The sequence below is a fragment of the Zingiber officinale genome, chromosome 10B, assembly GCF_018446385.1.
Source record: "Zingiber officinale cultivar Zhangliang chromosome 10B, Zo_v1.1, whole genome shotgun sequence".
NCBI lineage: Eukaryota > Viridiplantae > Streptophyta > Magnoliopsida > Zingiberales > Zingiberaceae > Zingiber > Zingiber officinale.
The window spans coordinates 3,470,627-3,485,155 of NC_056005.1; the positions used below are offsets into that span (position 1 = coordinate 3,470,627).

The 14,529-nt window shown below is 36.8% G+C and overlaps 3 protein-coding genes across 3 annotated transcripts; 2 read left to right on the forward strand and 1 right to left on the reverse strand.

Annotated features, from left to right (window-relative positions):
• The first annotated feature begins 1,998 nt into the window (after positions 1-1,998).
• LOC122028738 (WRKY transcription factor 6-like) lies at positions 1,999-3,613 on the forward strand. Its single transcript, XM_042587601.1, has 5 exons — positions 1,999-2,224; positions 2,326-2,403; positions 2,490-2,774; positions 2,868-2,990; positions 3,083-3,613. Exons 1-5 carry the CDS (start codon positions 2,096-2,098, stop codon positions 3,470-3,472), a joined length of 1,005 nt encoding a protein of 334 aa, XP_042443535.1. The 5' UTR covers positions 1,999-2,095; the 3' UTR covers positions 3,473-3,613.
• Positions 3,614-3,704: 91 nt separating this feature from the next.
• On the reverse strand, positions 3,705-5,133 carry LOC122028739 (heavy metal-associated isoprenylated plant protein 28-like). Its single transcript, XM_042587602.1, has 3 exons — positions 4,373-5,133; positions 4,187-4,259; positions 3,705-4,098 (listed from the first exon to the last, which is right to left on the reverse strand). The coding sequence occupies exons 1-3, from the start codon at positions 4,376-4,378 to the stop codon at positions 3,911-3,913; spliced, it is 267 nt and encodes an 88-aa protein (XP_042443536.1). The 5' UTR covers positions 4,379-5,133; the 3' UTR covers positions 3,705-3,910.
• A 355-nt stretch (positions 5,134-5,488) lies between these two features.
• Positions 5,489-8,385, forward strand: LOC122030612. Its single transcript, XM_042589826.1, has 2 exons — positions 5,489-5,884; positions 7,924-8,385. Exons 1-2 carry the CDS (start codon positions 5,705-5,707, stop codon positions 8,092-8,094), a joined length of 351 nt encoding a protein of 116 aa, XP_042445760.1. The 5' UTR covers positions 5,489-5,704; the 3' UTR covers positions 8,095-8,385.
• Positions 8,386-14,529: the final 6,144 nt, after the last annotated feature.

Consider the following 14,529-nt stretch of genomic DNA (forward strand, 5'->3'; position numbering starts at 1 on the left):
CACCAAATAAATTATCGAAGTGCGGCAACTTCTGACCTAGCACTCTTGCGTCACTAGAAATTCGATTGTCGCAGGTGCGTTTTGTGTGAGAATTGAATGTTCATTGTTTGGGAAAATAATAAGTCGTCATGTTTTTTATATGAGGTATTCAGATTTTACAGGATTAATCTTGGATAGATAGATTCGGCTTCACAACCGTTCCCCCAAATAAATCCGTCGGCTTGTAGCCTAACAGCTCAGAGCACACTATAGGCGTCCGATAAATGCGCTACTGCCTATTGGACCTCTAAGCATTTCACCGCACTCTATGGGAAAAAAGTAAATAGTATAATACTAGATGATTAAAATTGGTCATGAACTCTTTCCTAATTTTTAAAAATAATATCTAATTTTTAAAAATAATAATTATATTGTTTCCATCTATTTTCACATTTATTTTTTAAAAATTATCTATTTCTATATTAATAATTAATTATATTTTTAAAATAACATATATTATATTGATTAAGCATTTTATATTTATTTTCTAGTCGGTCAGATTCAACATTAAGATTTATCAAAAATTAATAATCATTGAAATCATCATCATCATCATCATCATCATCATCATCATCTTCTTCTTCTTCTTCTTCTCGATGTTTGACCATCTAGTGTACCTTGGGACAAAAAATAATAATCATTAGAGTAATAATAATCATTATGGGAGCAAAATGTGAATCCTATTATCTTAGTAATCCTTCTAGGACGATCCTAGATTTCCTAAAAGGGGTTAAATCACCTGAGGCATTTACTCCTGGTACAGTGACCTTTTACATTAGAGAAATCAGACATCCAATAAAATATTTATATCCATTAAAAATTGACTCTAAAATCTATTAAAATATTTATTCATGTAAATATTAACTACACCAATTTACTATGATTGATAGTAATAATAATAATCATGGTCTTAAGATCATTATATTTTAATGAAAAAATAATAAACAAATTAAACCCACGGCGGTATTAATAATAATAATCATAATTATATTTTTTTTCAATATTTTCTCTTTTTTAAAAAAAACGAACATTTTTTATTTTTTATTTTGCTGAAGTTTATTTATTTTCAATGTTTTACTACATACCATGGGTTCTTATCCAATTTTAATATGTCATTAAATTTATTGTTAACTTAGAAATTCAGTTGAGTTGTTTGATCAATATTTCCCTAATTTAAAAGGTACTTGCATGCTTTCATGATATCTGAAAAGCTTGATATTAATTTTGCAATTTGAATTTAAAGAACAATTTAACTATAAATTGATTTCCTAATTTCCTTTTATTAATATTCTCTTGACAATAATGATATGAATACACATGGACACCGAGGATGTAGATGTAATATAGTCAATTTTTATTTTTAAAAAAAATTAGTCAGGTTGATAAATTGAGAAATACTCGCAACGAACAGTTCATGAGTCCAGTATTTTTTAGTTACGTATCCTATTTAAAAAAAATTCTTATAAATTTATCATAATTGAGGTTCGAACCGTGGATACTTGGATGATAAATATTTTTAGTTAAAAGATCAACTAAATTTGTTACAAAGAACTTTGACTCAGTCATTAAAACACATACCTATTCCACTTTTTATTTTCAAGATCAAAATTTAAATATATTCTCAAGATATATTTTTTTAAAAAAAAAATCAGATAACTGATAGCATATTTTTAGGAGAAAATTAATAACTTTTTATTGGTCGAACATTTTCAAATGAGATGCCCAATAATAATTTTTTATTATTATTTTGTCAAATTAATTACGTGGAATTAACAAGTTTTTTGGATCGCTTGCAAACTGTTGTAGATTCGCGGAGGTGGCCACGTCACGGATAGGGTTCCCATCATCAGATCCTATGCCGTCCTATTAGATCTCAACGGTACGCCTTGACTGCGCGGCCACCAAGTCGCCCCTGCTCTCTATAAATCGTTCTCGCATTGCAACCTTCCAATTACAACGGCAACTTCTTCTCCTCCTAATTCGGCTTTCTCCATCATCTTCCTCTTCTTCATATCCTTTTCCTGATATTTGCTTCCTCTCTTCCTTCCTCAAAGTCATGGAGAATTCTGGGTCATCCTCCAGGAAGAGATCGTCAAACCACATCCGGTTCTTCCCGCAGGAGCAGAAGCGTGGCCGCATCGAGTACCAAGATCACGAGGAACCGAACCTTGACCTGTCACTTCAGGTCAGTTAAGATCTTAAATTTCTTCAGTCATCGCCTTACCTGTTTTTTTTATAGAGTTAAAACGGATACGCTTATCCTTTATATGAATCACTCTGCAACAGCTCGGTTCGTCAAGAACAGTACAAAACCAGAGGGCACAAATTCAAGCGCCGCCAGCAGCGGAGGATAAAATTGCTAAGGTACGACGACCAGTTAATTGATCTTCTCTGCAAATCAATGATTCTTACTCGGGAACTTGACATTCTTCGTGACGAATATAATCCAGTGGGAAGCGGTTCGAGCAGAACTTGAAAGAGCGGAGGACGAGAATCGACTTCTGAAAGAAAAGCTTAGCGAAGCAAACATGGAGAACAAGGCCTTGCAAGATAGGCACTCGGAGCTGTTGCTCGAACACAATCCAGATGAGCAAGGAGGAGCCGTTGTATCGCCTTCATCGTCCGATCGAACCCTCTCTGATCACGACCGGTCCTCTCCCTCCAATCCAGATCGAACCCAGCCGATCATGAAGGACACCCAAGTTTCGCTTCGGATCCGGCCCGAACAAAAGTTGGTACGTATATATATATATATATATATATATATACTCGCGCACGCATTTTGTAGCAATTTCTAAATTAATCCTCCTAACTGATTCATTGAATAGTTTCACGATGGCTGTCATTGGAGAAAATACGGAGAGAAGTTGTCGAAGGGGAACCCTTTTCCTCGGGCTTACTTTCGTTGTTCTTGTTCTCTTAATGTCAAAAGATGCTCTGTTCATAAGAAGGTACGTAGTGGATTCAGACGGTACACATGAAGTAAATCTATATCTTTTTTTTCCTCAAATTAATGAAGGAATTTCTTTCTATATATGTATAGGTTCAACGTTGTGCAGAGGATCCGACGGCATGGACAATAACCTACAAAGGATCGCATAACCACCAACTTCCTCCTGCCGCCCTCGCGACGGCCAACGCCACGTCGGCGGCCATGTCCATGTTGATGTCTGGTTCCTTGTCCTCCGCATCAGTAATCTCCGACAACAGTGTTTTGGCCGGAGCGACGATCTCGGTAGCCGACCCTTTCCCCACAGTCATGGTTGACTACACTCGCCCTCCGCCCGCCTTTGCAAGGATGAGCGAGCTGACCGAGGTCATTTTCACTGATCCCAGAGTCAAGGCTGCGCTCGCTTCCGCGATCACTGCTTCCTTCTCGGTTCCCAAAGGCAAAGGCGACGGCGACAGCCAGGAGAACGGCAAGAAAGAGTGAATTAAGCGACCTATCACCAATAATGCTCGGGGTTGTTTAAATTATGTATTTCGTGAATTGATTAGAGATACTGGAACTCATTTAAAGTCTCTGAACGTTTCTAATCGCCATAAGATGATCGATATCCAGGAAAACATACGTCAAAAAGATCAAGAATCAAATGAAAACTGATTTTCTTTAGTTACTAAATACAATCATCTGCACGTATCAGTTTTTTTCATTACCATTTAAACTGTGCCATGGTTGAATATCCTCTAGAATACTGGCCATATACAAACAAAACCATCCATCAAATTGCTGCACCTTTAATTTCTTAGTCTGATCAACACTCGAGTTTCCAGCACCATTTGATCTGATGGTCCGAAAGTAAGCCTCCATAAGGCCTCCTTTGTCTTCTCATTATCTTGGGCATCTCCAGAATTATATATGTATACTTTCCTAGAAGAAACTATAGTGGTTGAACATAAGACTTCCAGTTGCGTAAGTACTAAGAATCTCATTATGTGCAGACCAGAAATCTGCTCTCAACCCCACTCTCCTCAGTGCCTTGAGTATCCTATTCCGGTTTGCATATCCTGTGATTGTAACTTTCTGAACGCTCGCCTCCACTTCAACCTTCTCAATCCCTGATCAACAATGGCATCGTGATTAATCTCTTGTTACTATCTTAGAAATTCACTACAAGAAAACAGGGGAAATTAAGTAACTATTTACCTTTCACTTTGGACAAACATTTCCTCAATCTCTTCTCATGTAATGCTACCATGTCCACCTTTAGCTCAATAGTCTGTGCCATCGAAACATACATTAGCATGAGTTCTGTGAATAAGAATATGATTCTATATCCTCAAAGTCCTGAAAACTTTAGGAAATCATATCTTACACACTAGTATTAATTACCTCCATACAAACTCCAAGGTTGCAATAAGCAGAGGATGATTCTGTGTGCGAGAAGCAATAGTCACATGAAAACAAAGGGAACCAGTAAAACTATTATGAGATTAGTGTTGGTTATATAGTGTGCAGGCAAAGTTGTTCCCATTGATTCCAGGAGTTCAGCAAGGGAATGAGAGCATCTTTGTTTGTTGCTTTTCTAAAGGAAAGCATAACCTAGGAACAAGGCAACGAGAGGATCGAGGAGGAGGGGATTGTGCCGAGCTCAAGGATCAACGTTTGCTCTGAGGAAAAGAGAGAGGGGGGCGTGGTGGGCATCTGAGATGTGGAGGTGGCCATTGACGAGTCCAAGCTGGCTTTTGGGATCTTTGAGCCACAAACATGGCCAGGAATGTCTGAAATTTGCAGCAGGCAGTGACGGTAAAAAAGAAAGGGAAAGATAAAGCGGCAAAAGGAAAAGAAGAGAGATCATCTCTGGCATGCAATTAGACCACGATGCAAGTTTGGTATTGATTTCGCCTGGAGATTGCTTGAGTTGGACAAGGATGATTGTGCACTAGCACTCCAAGTTGAGAATCAGCTTGATTGATCAAGGCATTTGGAGATCTGAAAAAGAATGGCTTCTCACTGACAAGAAAATCATCATGCTGTCTTCGTTGCTAAAAGGGAATAAAAGATCTGAGAGGGACCAGTAGGATCTCCTTCAGAGCATTCTTGAGCAAGATTCAATCAAATACTGAACATGTCAATGTCGTCTTATATCTACTTTTCTGAGACAGTGATGGGACTCGCGATGAAGTATTCTGCTCTGCGTTATCCTCTATCAATCATTGACAAAGCTAAATGAGAGCAACGTTGTCCTTGTATTTTTGTGGTTCAGTAAACCTCAATTAACAGGAGATTAACAATCGTAATTTCATTTTGACTCCTACGATTTATAATTTTTGTATGTATTTCCCACATTGGACCTTTAAGTTTGTATGTATAAGATTGGGAGCCCTTTGAGATAAATAAAATAATGTTACCAACTAGAGAGGAAATTTGAAAGTACGGGGGGCAAAGTGAGATGGAAAATTGAAATTAATTTTAAGGGCTGATAAAAATGAAATAAGGATGAAATTGCAGGGCAAAAATGTGATACGGATAAATATTTGTGATTGACTCCGGCGCATTTTTACGATGTAGTTTTAGGCTTTACAAATTGCCCTAGATTCCGACTGGAAATCTAAGGATTCCGCCGAGTTGTAGGAGGTGTTCGAGAAGGAAGGTGGAAGATCGAGGTCCCTTAAAAGTCTGGCTTCCGCTGTGGCAACGAGATCAGTACGGCGGGAAGCGCTGATGTCGCTTCGGATAAAGACAGTGGTCGATAAGTTCGTGATGGAGCTGAAGGAGGCGTTGGATGCGGACATTCAAGATCGGATCATGAAGGAGAGGGAGATGCAGAGCTACATCGAGGAGCGGGAGCGCGAGGTGGCTGAGAGGGAGGCCGCTTGGAAAGCCGAGCTCTCCCGAAGAGAGGTAATACAACTTGCTTACTGCCGTTTATGAAACGTCCTGTTATTTTTTTTCTTCGTCTTTTAACCTTTTTTTTGTTATTCTGTAAAAATCCAAGAACTGTTCTTGATAATTCTTGTGTTTACTCTGGTTAACGGTTTAATTGCGATGATGTGATGGCACTGGTATGTATTCACTTTACGAACTGCATCTACGAAGAAAATTGTTCAGTATGTCATCTTCAGGAATACTGATAGCTGAGGAGATCGATGTCCTTGCTGCGTCAATGTATTAAAGCGTTACTTTTTATAATCTTTTATTCGGATTAATATAGTTAGCATACTTGGAATCATAAGATCTAATGGAATAGGAATCATAATTTCACATGATTTTTATGTTAGGAAAGTGAAAAATTGTGGTAGTTGGAATCCAAACATCACCAAACCTCAGGATTTGGAAATCCGTTCTGTTTGATAAATTCCTCAAAGTCATGATACAAAATAATAGTATCATCAGGATATCCATTTTTACCACCAACGTCAAATAATAGTTTTCACTTTACCAAACATAATGATTATGTTATGATTCTCAAGAATTCTTTTCCAAAGGAAATAAGAATTTTTTTGACTCATTTCCAAACAAGCTAATCAACAAATTAAACCAAACAGAGCAGACAATGTGGATTTTATCATCGTATTCAAATTTTTGGCTTAGTTTGATTTTTCATGGAAGATTTCAAGAGAAGTTCCTAGTAGTTTAGAAACAGCTGCTTTTTGTGGATGGCCAATGATTTTGTTTCTTGCCTGAGCAACACTCAATCGGTTCGATTATGCCATATTGAGTATCAACCTCATGACATCTACCATTATAAATGTCACACGCGTTCTAGCAAAAGCAACAAATATAAATTAGGGAATAAAGAGTGGGAGGTCAGACAAGCTAACTGAATACAAGACAACATTAACTGTTGTTTCTGGATTTGCTTAATACTTCAACCATTGACTGTTGTTTAGTGAGGTCAGGTTGGTTACAACTTTCTTTAAGACTTGGTTATTTGGGTGGAGATAAGAAAGGAAGGGAGGGAGAGGGAAAGAGACACAAGATTGCCCATGCATTGTGGATCAGTCGTATACATTTTTGTATTGCAATCCCTCACACTCTTCTCTTGTGATTTTCCATCCAAGTAAACCAAGCTTGAAAGTCACAGGAAGGATTTATATGGAAATGGGAATGGATGGGAGAATGTTTCTTCCTAATTATTAAGGAAGTTTGAATTTTTGGTATTGTGGAAAAAAGGAAGACATATTGTTCTGAATAGTTTCACATGCTGTCAGTGCTCTCTAAAATGCTGTTTCTTTAAGCATATGTGCTTTCTTTGGACTGAACAGTGAAGCACTCAAGTGTTAGATACAGTGAATCTCAACCCTCTTAAGACCTGCAACCTAGCATATCCAGTATATATCTGCGTATTAATAGGCTGAACAAAAATTTGCTATGTTTATGCTTCTAATTTGATTTGATTCAATCAAGCTTCCTATAAGGGAGAGCAAGTGTTGCTTCCTAATTTTTAAGGAAATTGAAAATTTTGGTATTGTGGATAAAAGGAAGATATATTGTTCTAGAATAGTTTCACATCCTATAAGTGCTCTCTATAAATGATGTTTCTTTAAGCATGTATACTTTCTCTGGACTGAATAGTCAAACACTGAGAATGTTAGATACAGTGAATCTCAACCCTCTTAAGAACTGCAACCTATCACATCCAATAGATGTCTGTGTACTAATAGATTAACAAAAATTTGCTATGTTTATGCGTCTAATATAATAGAAGATTGATATATATCCCGTTCATTTGATTCAATCAAGTTAATTTGCCATCCCAATTAAATTGGCTCCATGCTGTGGGATTTTTGTGAAGAATCAAAGTATCAATCATGTGCTTACAAGTTCATCTAAGGCTTATTTTATTTAAGAAAAAAATAACTGCAAGGTCAAAAGGCATCCAACAAGTTGTTGCTATCATGGTCCTCTCATAAAGCTTCTTGTGAAACTCTCACTTGCAGGCAGAGATTGCACGTCAAGAGGCAAGGCTAAAGATAGAGAGGGAGAACCTAGAAAAGGAGAAGAGTGTTCTAATGGGCACAGCATCTCAAGACAACCAAGATGGTGCTCTTGAGATAACTGTTGGTGGGGAGAAGTACAGGTGCCTCAGGTTTTCAAAGGCAAAGAAGTGAAACATCAGCAGCAACTTCGACAGATGCTGAATGATGAGCCATGCCCTTGTTCAATTCCACTATATCAAGTATTAGCCAAGACATTACCGCAAGCAGATGATGTGATCTCAGCTGAATTATACTATGTCCTGTAGCATTCAGATGAATATTCTTGGCATCAATGTTTCAATAAGAATCCAAATTTGCTGCACTTACATTTGTTAAGAGTTGCTGTTAAGATTGTTGTTGAGCGATGGCAACGTTCAACGAAGTATATCACCAAAATTATTTGATTAATTTCAATACTGTAAATGGGGATCTTGTATCGGAGTTTGATTGACAGATAATTGATATAGCCATCCTCAAATGTTCAAGATAATAAAATTAGATGACGGCGACTGTGAAACAAGATGATTCATCGTTTGAGTACTTTGATTAGTAAACAGTGTACTATTAAATTCAACGTTTGAATTTTGCATGTCTTATTGATGGGTTTATTGATGTCGGGGTATTTTGTCAGTGTGATGTCGTCAAGAGGTCAATAACTTAGTCAGGAGAGTATATAGGGTCAATAAAAGATTACTCCTGATTTTTGACTCTTGGTTATCTTGTCAATTTCTAGCTACTCCCGACTCTTAACTCTCACCTATGCTTGGGACCCAACTCGATTCCCGACTCTTGGTTATCCTGGGTTGACGACTTCCAGCTATCGTCGGTGGTCAACTATCTTCTACTCCCAACTCCTAACTTTGAGTTACACCCAGCTATCCTCAGTGGCTAACTCCTAGCTACTCCCGACTCTCAACAACGCTCGGTGCCGGACTCGATTCCCTACTCCCGGCTATCCTTGGTGGTCAATTCTCAACTACTCTCGACTCCGAACTACTCCCAACTTTGGGTTACCCTAGGGTACTATTTACCGAGAGTCTCTCAACTCACGTTTTAGGCTCCCTCAAACTAAACTGAAACAGTCTCAACTATCAAGAATTAGAACAACAAAGTGTTATGTTATTCTTGGAGGATATTAAATCATGCAGTTGTTATCACGAGAATGGTGGAAAACACAGCTATTAACTCCGACATAAATGAGTCGTAATGGACACTTGTTTTGGGGAATGTTGACACGATAAAGAGAAACGAGGAGGACATAGGGAGATGTGTTGGAGAGGGCTGGTCTTATAAAAAATAGTCAATTCTCATAAACAAGGTATGCACACACATACTTTCAAAATCCTAATTTCCAACAACTACTTTTTTCTTCTTAAAAAATTGACTTGAGCATCGGAATGATTTTACCGGCGATTTCTCTAACCATCATTCTAACTTATTTTCCGTGAGTCTTCCTCTTTGTAGAACGGAAGCTACACTACCTTCTTAATCAACAATAATAGCAGCGTATTATTAACGAGTCAAATATCTCTCTTCTCAGGTAGGATAAAATGCTGAACCATTTTTTAGCCTGGGGTAACTGAAGATTAGACCATGGTTTATAAGGTTAAATGAACACTGATGTTTGAAAATAGCTTCAATCTTCCTTTATCATATATACCCAGGAGGTTGGAAGGCAAGTAACGAGGTTTCATTCTTGGATTTAGATCTTCAACGGTAATACTCGTCTCAATTATTTGTGTTAGATTTTTCATCAATTTTAGGTGAGAGGTGATGAACTCTTTAAGATTTAATTAAATCATTTAACGAGAATAAAAGTTAAGAATTTTATTTGTTTGTGGGAAGGTTTTATTATAAGTTCAAATAGCTTATTTGGATTAAAGGGCAAACATTAAAATCAAGATGATGACCCAAATTAATGGAATCGTTTAAAGTGTACTCGAGCTGAACGTCCATCCGCTCGGCAGACATCAGTCTGACTGGACGTGGGTATCGGTCCGACCGGGTGCTCGGCTGAGACTGTTCCTTCACAGTCTTGATGCTTTACGCCTCGGCCGAGCGGACTTCCCGCTCGGCCCGGCGACCCTGTTCACCATGAGCGTCGAAAACCCGACTCCTCGTCGGGTTGTCTTTGATTCCGCCTGGACTCGCTAGGCCGGTAGGCCGATCGGGCAGACCTTAGGTTGACCACTTCGCCCTTTGACCTCCACGTGACGTTGACTCCCCTCAAAGGGGGTCTTCCGTCCTTACCGCCGGATCAATTAACATCAGATCAGTCAAACTCTTGTCCATGCTGTTCATGTTGAAGTTCAACACAAACTGAGAAAATGATAGAGGTAGTGATGACAGGATTAGGTCAACAGTCAAGTCCTGGTCTAACTTGGAACCTAAGCTCTCGAGCCTCTCTATATACCCGATCATCTTGAGTACATGAGGCCCAACTTGGTTTCCTTCCTCCAGCATGGTACAAAATAGTGTTCGAGAGGTTTCATACCTCTCTACTCTCGCACTTTCTTGGAAGAGCTCACGCAAGTGCTGATCAATCTCCCTAGCACTCATGTTCTCATGCTATCTCTGTAACTCGGGAGATATAGAAGACAACATGATACATTGCACATCTAGTGCATCTTCCATATACTGAGAATAATATGACTAATCTTCCTCTGAAGCATTGGGTGTAGGCTCCTTCAGTGGTTCATCTTCAAAGACGTAAATTTTTCTCTCGTGTATTAAGACGATTTTCAATTAACTATACCAATCCAGGTAGTTGGAACCGAGGAGGATATTCTCTTTCTCGATAATACTTCGCAGTGATAAGGTACTTGTGTTTGCCATCTAAAATTTAAAGCAGAGTTTTAGTATTTGTGGAATATATTTAATAAAGGTCTTTTATAACTCCTATTATTTTATTCAAGTCCAACAACCCTCACTGTTAGAATCGGGAATTGATTGGTAACAATTCCTAATAGGACCAAAACCCTGAATCATATAGAATGCACATAGCTGAGTTGTACCTACATGCTACATTCATCAAGTAGGCCTTAACTTGTCAATCACAAATCTATGCGACTTTCGGTATGTTCTTGTTGAGCCTTATATTCTCAACACTTGCCCCTCAAATCAGTTAACCTTAGCTGAGCTAAATAAGTCAACGAATTTGAGTTAAGTCGACTCACTAATATTTATGATAAATTATAGATGTTTTGACACAAGCCTACAGCTGAGTTGTACCGACTTATGTAAAAACTCTAACTATCATCATAGTTATTAGTGGAGGGCTTTTAACAAATCTTGACTTTAATATATTTAAGGGATTTTATAATTATTAAAGTGTCTCACCATAATTAACTTCTTGTGCATTTGCACAATCTCATTATGAGACTTATCTCCACTAATCCTCTTAGTCTTTTAAGACAAATAGGTCTCAGAGATTTTAACATGTTAATCTACTTATGTCACAAGGAATTTATATCTAAATTACAACATGTATTACTTCACATGTTTTTAGATAAAATTAATTTCTATCATGAAATGTTACGGCATATAACTTGAAATAAAGAAATTAAGATTTCTTTGAAATCTATCGAAACACTGATTATATTTCTCAAATAAATTTTGAAGAATCGACTTCGTATTATATGATCCAACCATGAACCTCTCTCTGATACCACTGTTGGGTTCGGAGCGCAGCGGAAGATATATATTGAATCATGGATCTTTCGTGGTACATATAGTTTTACACAAAATAATATAAAAAACATACCTCGAGTCCTTGATAGGTGTGAATAATATCACAGACAGATAAGACAGATAAGAGCCCCACGTGTGACTCCTCTAGTGGTATCCACGCGCACTAGATCACGAACTTGACACGATCTGTTAGGTGCTAGCCTCTTGGATCGACAAAGCCTTGGAAGTACTACAATCTCTTTCGAACGAAGAAGAAGTTGACGAAGGAAACTCGGAGAGAATGAATTCTACGCTTGAATCTTTCCGAGGATGGCTACTTATAACCACCAAGGAATACGAAGAGTTAAGGTCTCAATAAATGCATCATTTGCGATCTTCATTAATTAGGAAGATGAAGAGTTATATACTGCATAAATTCTTCATTTATAACCTTCATTATGATAACTCTTCAAATTCTTCATTAATTATCATTATGATGACTCTTCGAATTCTCCATTAATCATCATGATTATGGCTATTCGAATTCTTTCTTCTTTGTATCAAATAAATCTATATTTGATCTTAATCTCGACTAGCTTTCGATACCATTGTTGATATCTACGTGCTATGCGTGCGACCCTCTAGGTTTTATACACGAAGGCAGTGTAAATTCATACACAGACTAAGGTAACCGTCTAGCAATAGTTTTAGCCACCCAACGCGATAAAATTAATATCAGTCATAAATTGTAAACCACTATGAACCGATTACTGTGTAATTCAATTTCTTCATCTAAGCCTACATTCTAATTAATTCGGTACATTATGCATCATTACCAAATTAATTTTTTTACTTGATTTCCAAGATATAATAGACTCCTCTTGAATGATAAATCATTCCTCCCATGGCCATGGATTTTGAGTCACTAATATCTCTATCACGCGGCCAGGATGTTAACTCCTAATCCAAGAGAGCGATGAATCCTCTATTGACTCAACACTATTCTCTCTATGCTTTGTCATACACCCAACTTCCGTATTAATCACAATCCGATTAAAGACTGCTTTTAACGATGTCAAAGCACATAACTTCACGGATAGAATAAATGAAGGTCTCGAGTCAAAAGATCAGTTACCATCATTAATAAGAGAAATAACCAATGATGCTTAATATGTGGTCTCCTCTTGAGCGGGTCGTGTCCAGTGTACCTCTAAACTCAAGGTACCCCCAAGTACAACTTGGATATTCATCCCTCCGGTCTATCTCGACCTAGTCATACTCATCGTTGATCTAGATATCCATGTCCCCTCTAGATATCTATCCGATTAAGGACTATTTTCATATTAATATACTCATTAATCTGTGGGGCTTTATCATTAATTATATACGCACAGAAAAGTAAATAATTAATGATAAATATTTGCCTTTATTAAATAATTATATACAAAATACATAAGGAGTGTCTTGGCACATAAGTGCACACACTAACATGGTGTTGCCATAATGAGGTCTGGGGTTCGAATCTCGGTAAAGTCGAAGTAAATACCTCCCTTATGTGCTAGTCATTATTCCAAAGGCTAGTAGTCGTCCGTGATTTACCTCCTCCGTGTTGTCCCTGAGACGGGTTGGCGGGGGCACTGGGGGCGAGTGTATTCGCCATTTGCCACAATATTATTATCCTAATCATGAAAACAAACTCATCTATACTTTTGACCCAATAAATTGAGTGTAGTATTTTTTAAAACACAAATTAGGCATTATACAAATAAAAAGTTACCACACTTAATTTATTGGGTAAAAATTATGGATGAGGTCATTTTCATGATTAGGAGAATAATACGAATTCATAGAAACTTGTTTCATTAAATTCTGATATCTTTATGTCCATATTTAAGCCTTCTATTTTTTATTTTATTTTATTTGAATCTGGGATGAATCCTAGATTCGTCCCATATTCTGGGGCAAATCCTAGATTCGTCCCAAAGTCTCTTGATCATGAGAACGACCTCATCCATAAATTTTACCCAATAAATTGAGTGTTATAATTTTTTAAAATAAAAATTAGGTCATATACAAATAAAAAATTATCAAACTCAATTTATTATGTCAAAATTATGGTTGAGGTCGTTTTTATGATCAAGAGAATAATACGAACCCATAGAAACTTATTTCATGAAATTTCTATTTCTCTAGGTCCATATTTAGGCATTCTGATTTTTGTTCAACTCGTAATGTATCCTTAGGCTTAACGAGCAATCACTTAGAGTTTTGCCCAACTCATAATGTATATCCAAAATCCTAAATATGGATATAGAGATATCAAAATTTTATAAAATAAGTTTCTATGGATTTGTATTATTCTCTTGATCATAAAAATGACCTCATCAATTTTGACCCAATCAATTGAGTGTGGTAATTTTTTAACACAAATTAGGTCGAATACAAATAAAAAATTATCACAATCAATTTTTTGTATCAAAATTATGAATGATGTTATTTTTATGATCAGAAGAATAATACAAACACATAGAAACTTGTTTCATGAAATTTCAATATCTCTATGTCCATATTTAGGCCTTCTAATTTTTTAATTTTTTTTTTATTTTATTTGAATCTGGGACGAATCCAGGATTCATCCCAAAATTTGTGACGAATCGAGAATTCATCCCAGACTGGAAAAAGATTTTAAAAAAATTTAAAAAATTAGAAGGCCTAAATAGGGACATAGAGATGTCAGAATTTCCTAAAATAAGTTCCTATGGATTTGTATTATTCTCCTAATCATGAAAATGAACTCATCCATAATTTTGACCTAATAAATTAAGTGTAGTATTTTTTTAACAAAAATTAGGTCTTATACAAATAAAAAATTACCACACTCAATTTATTAGGTAAAAA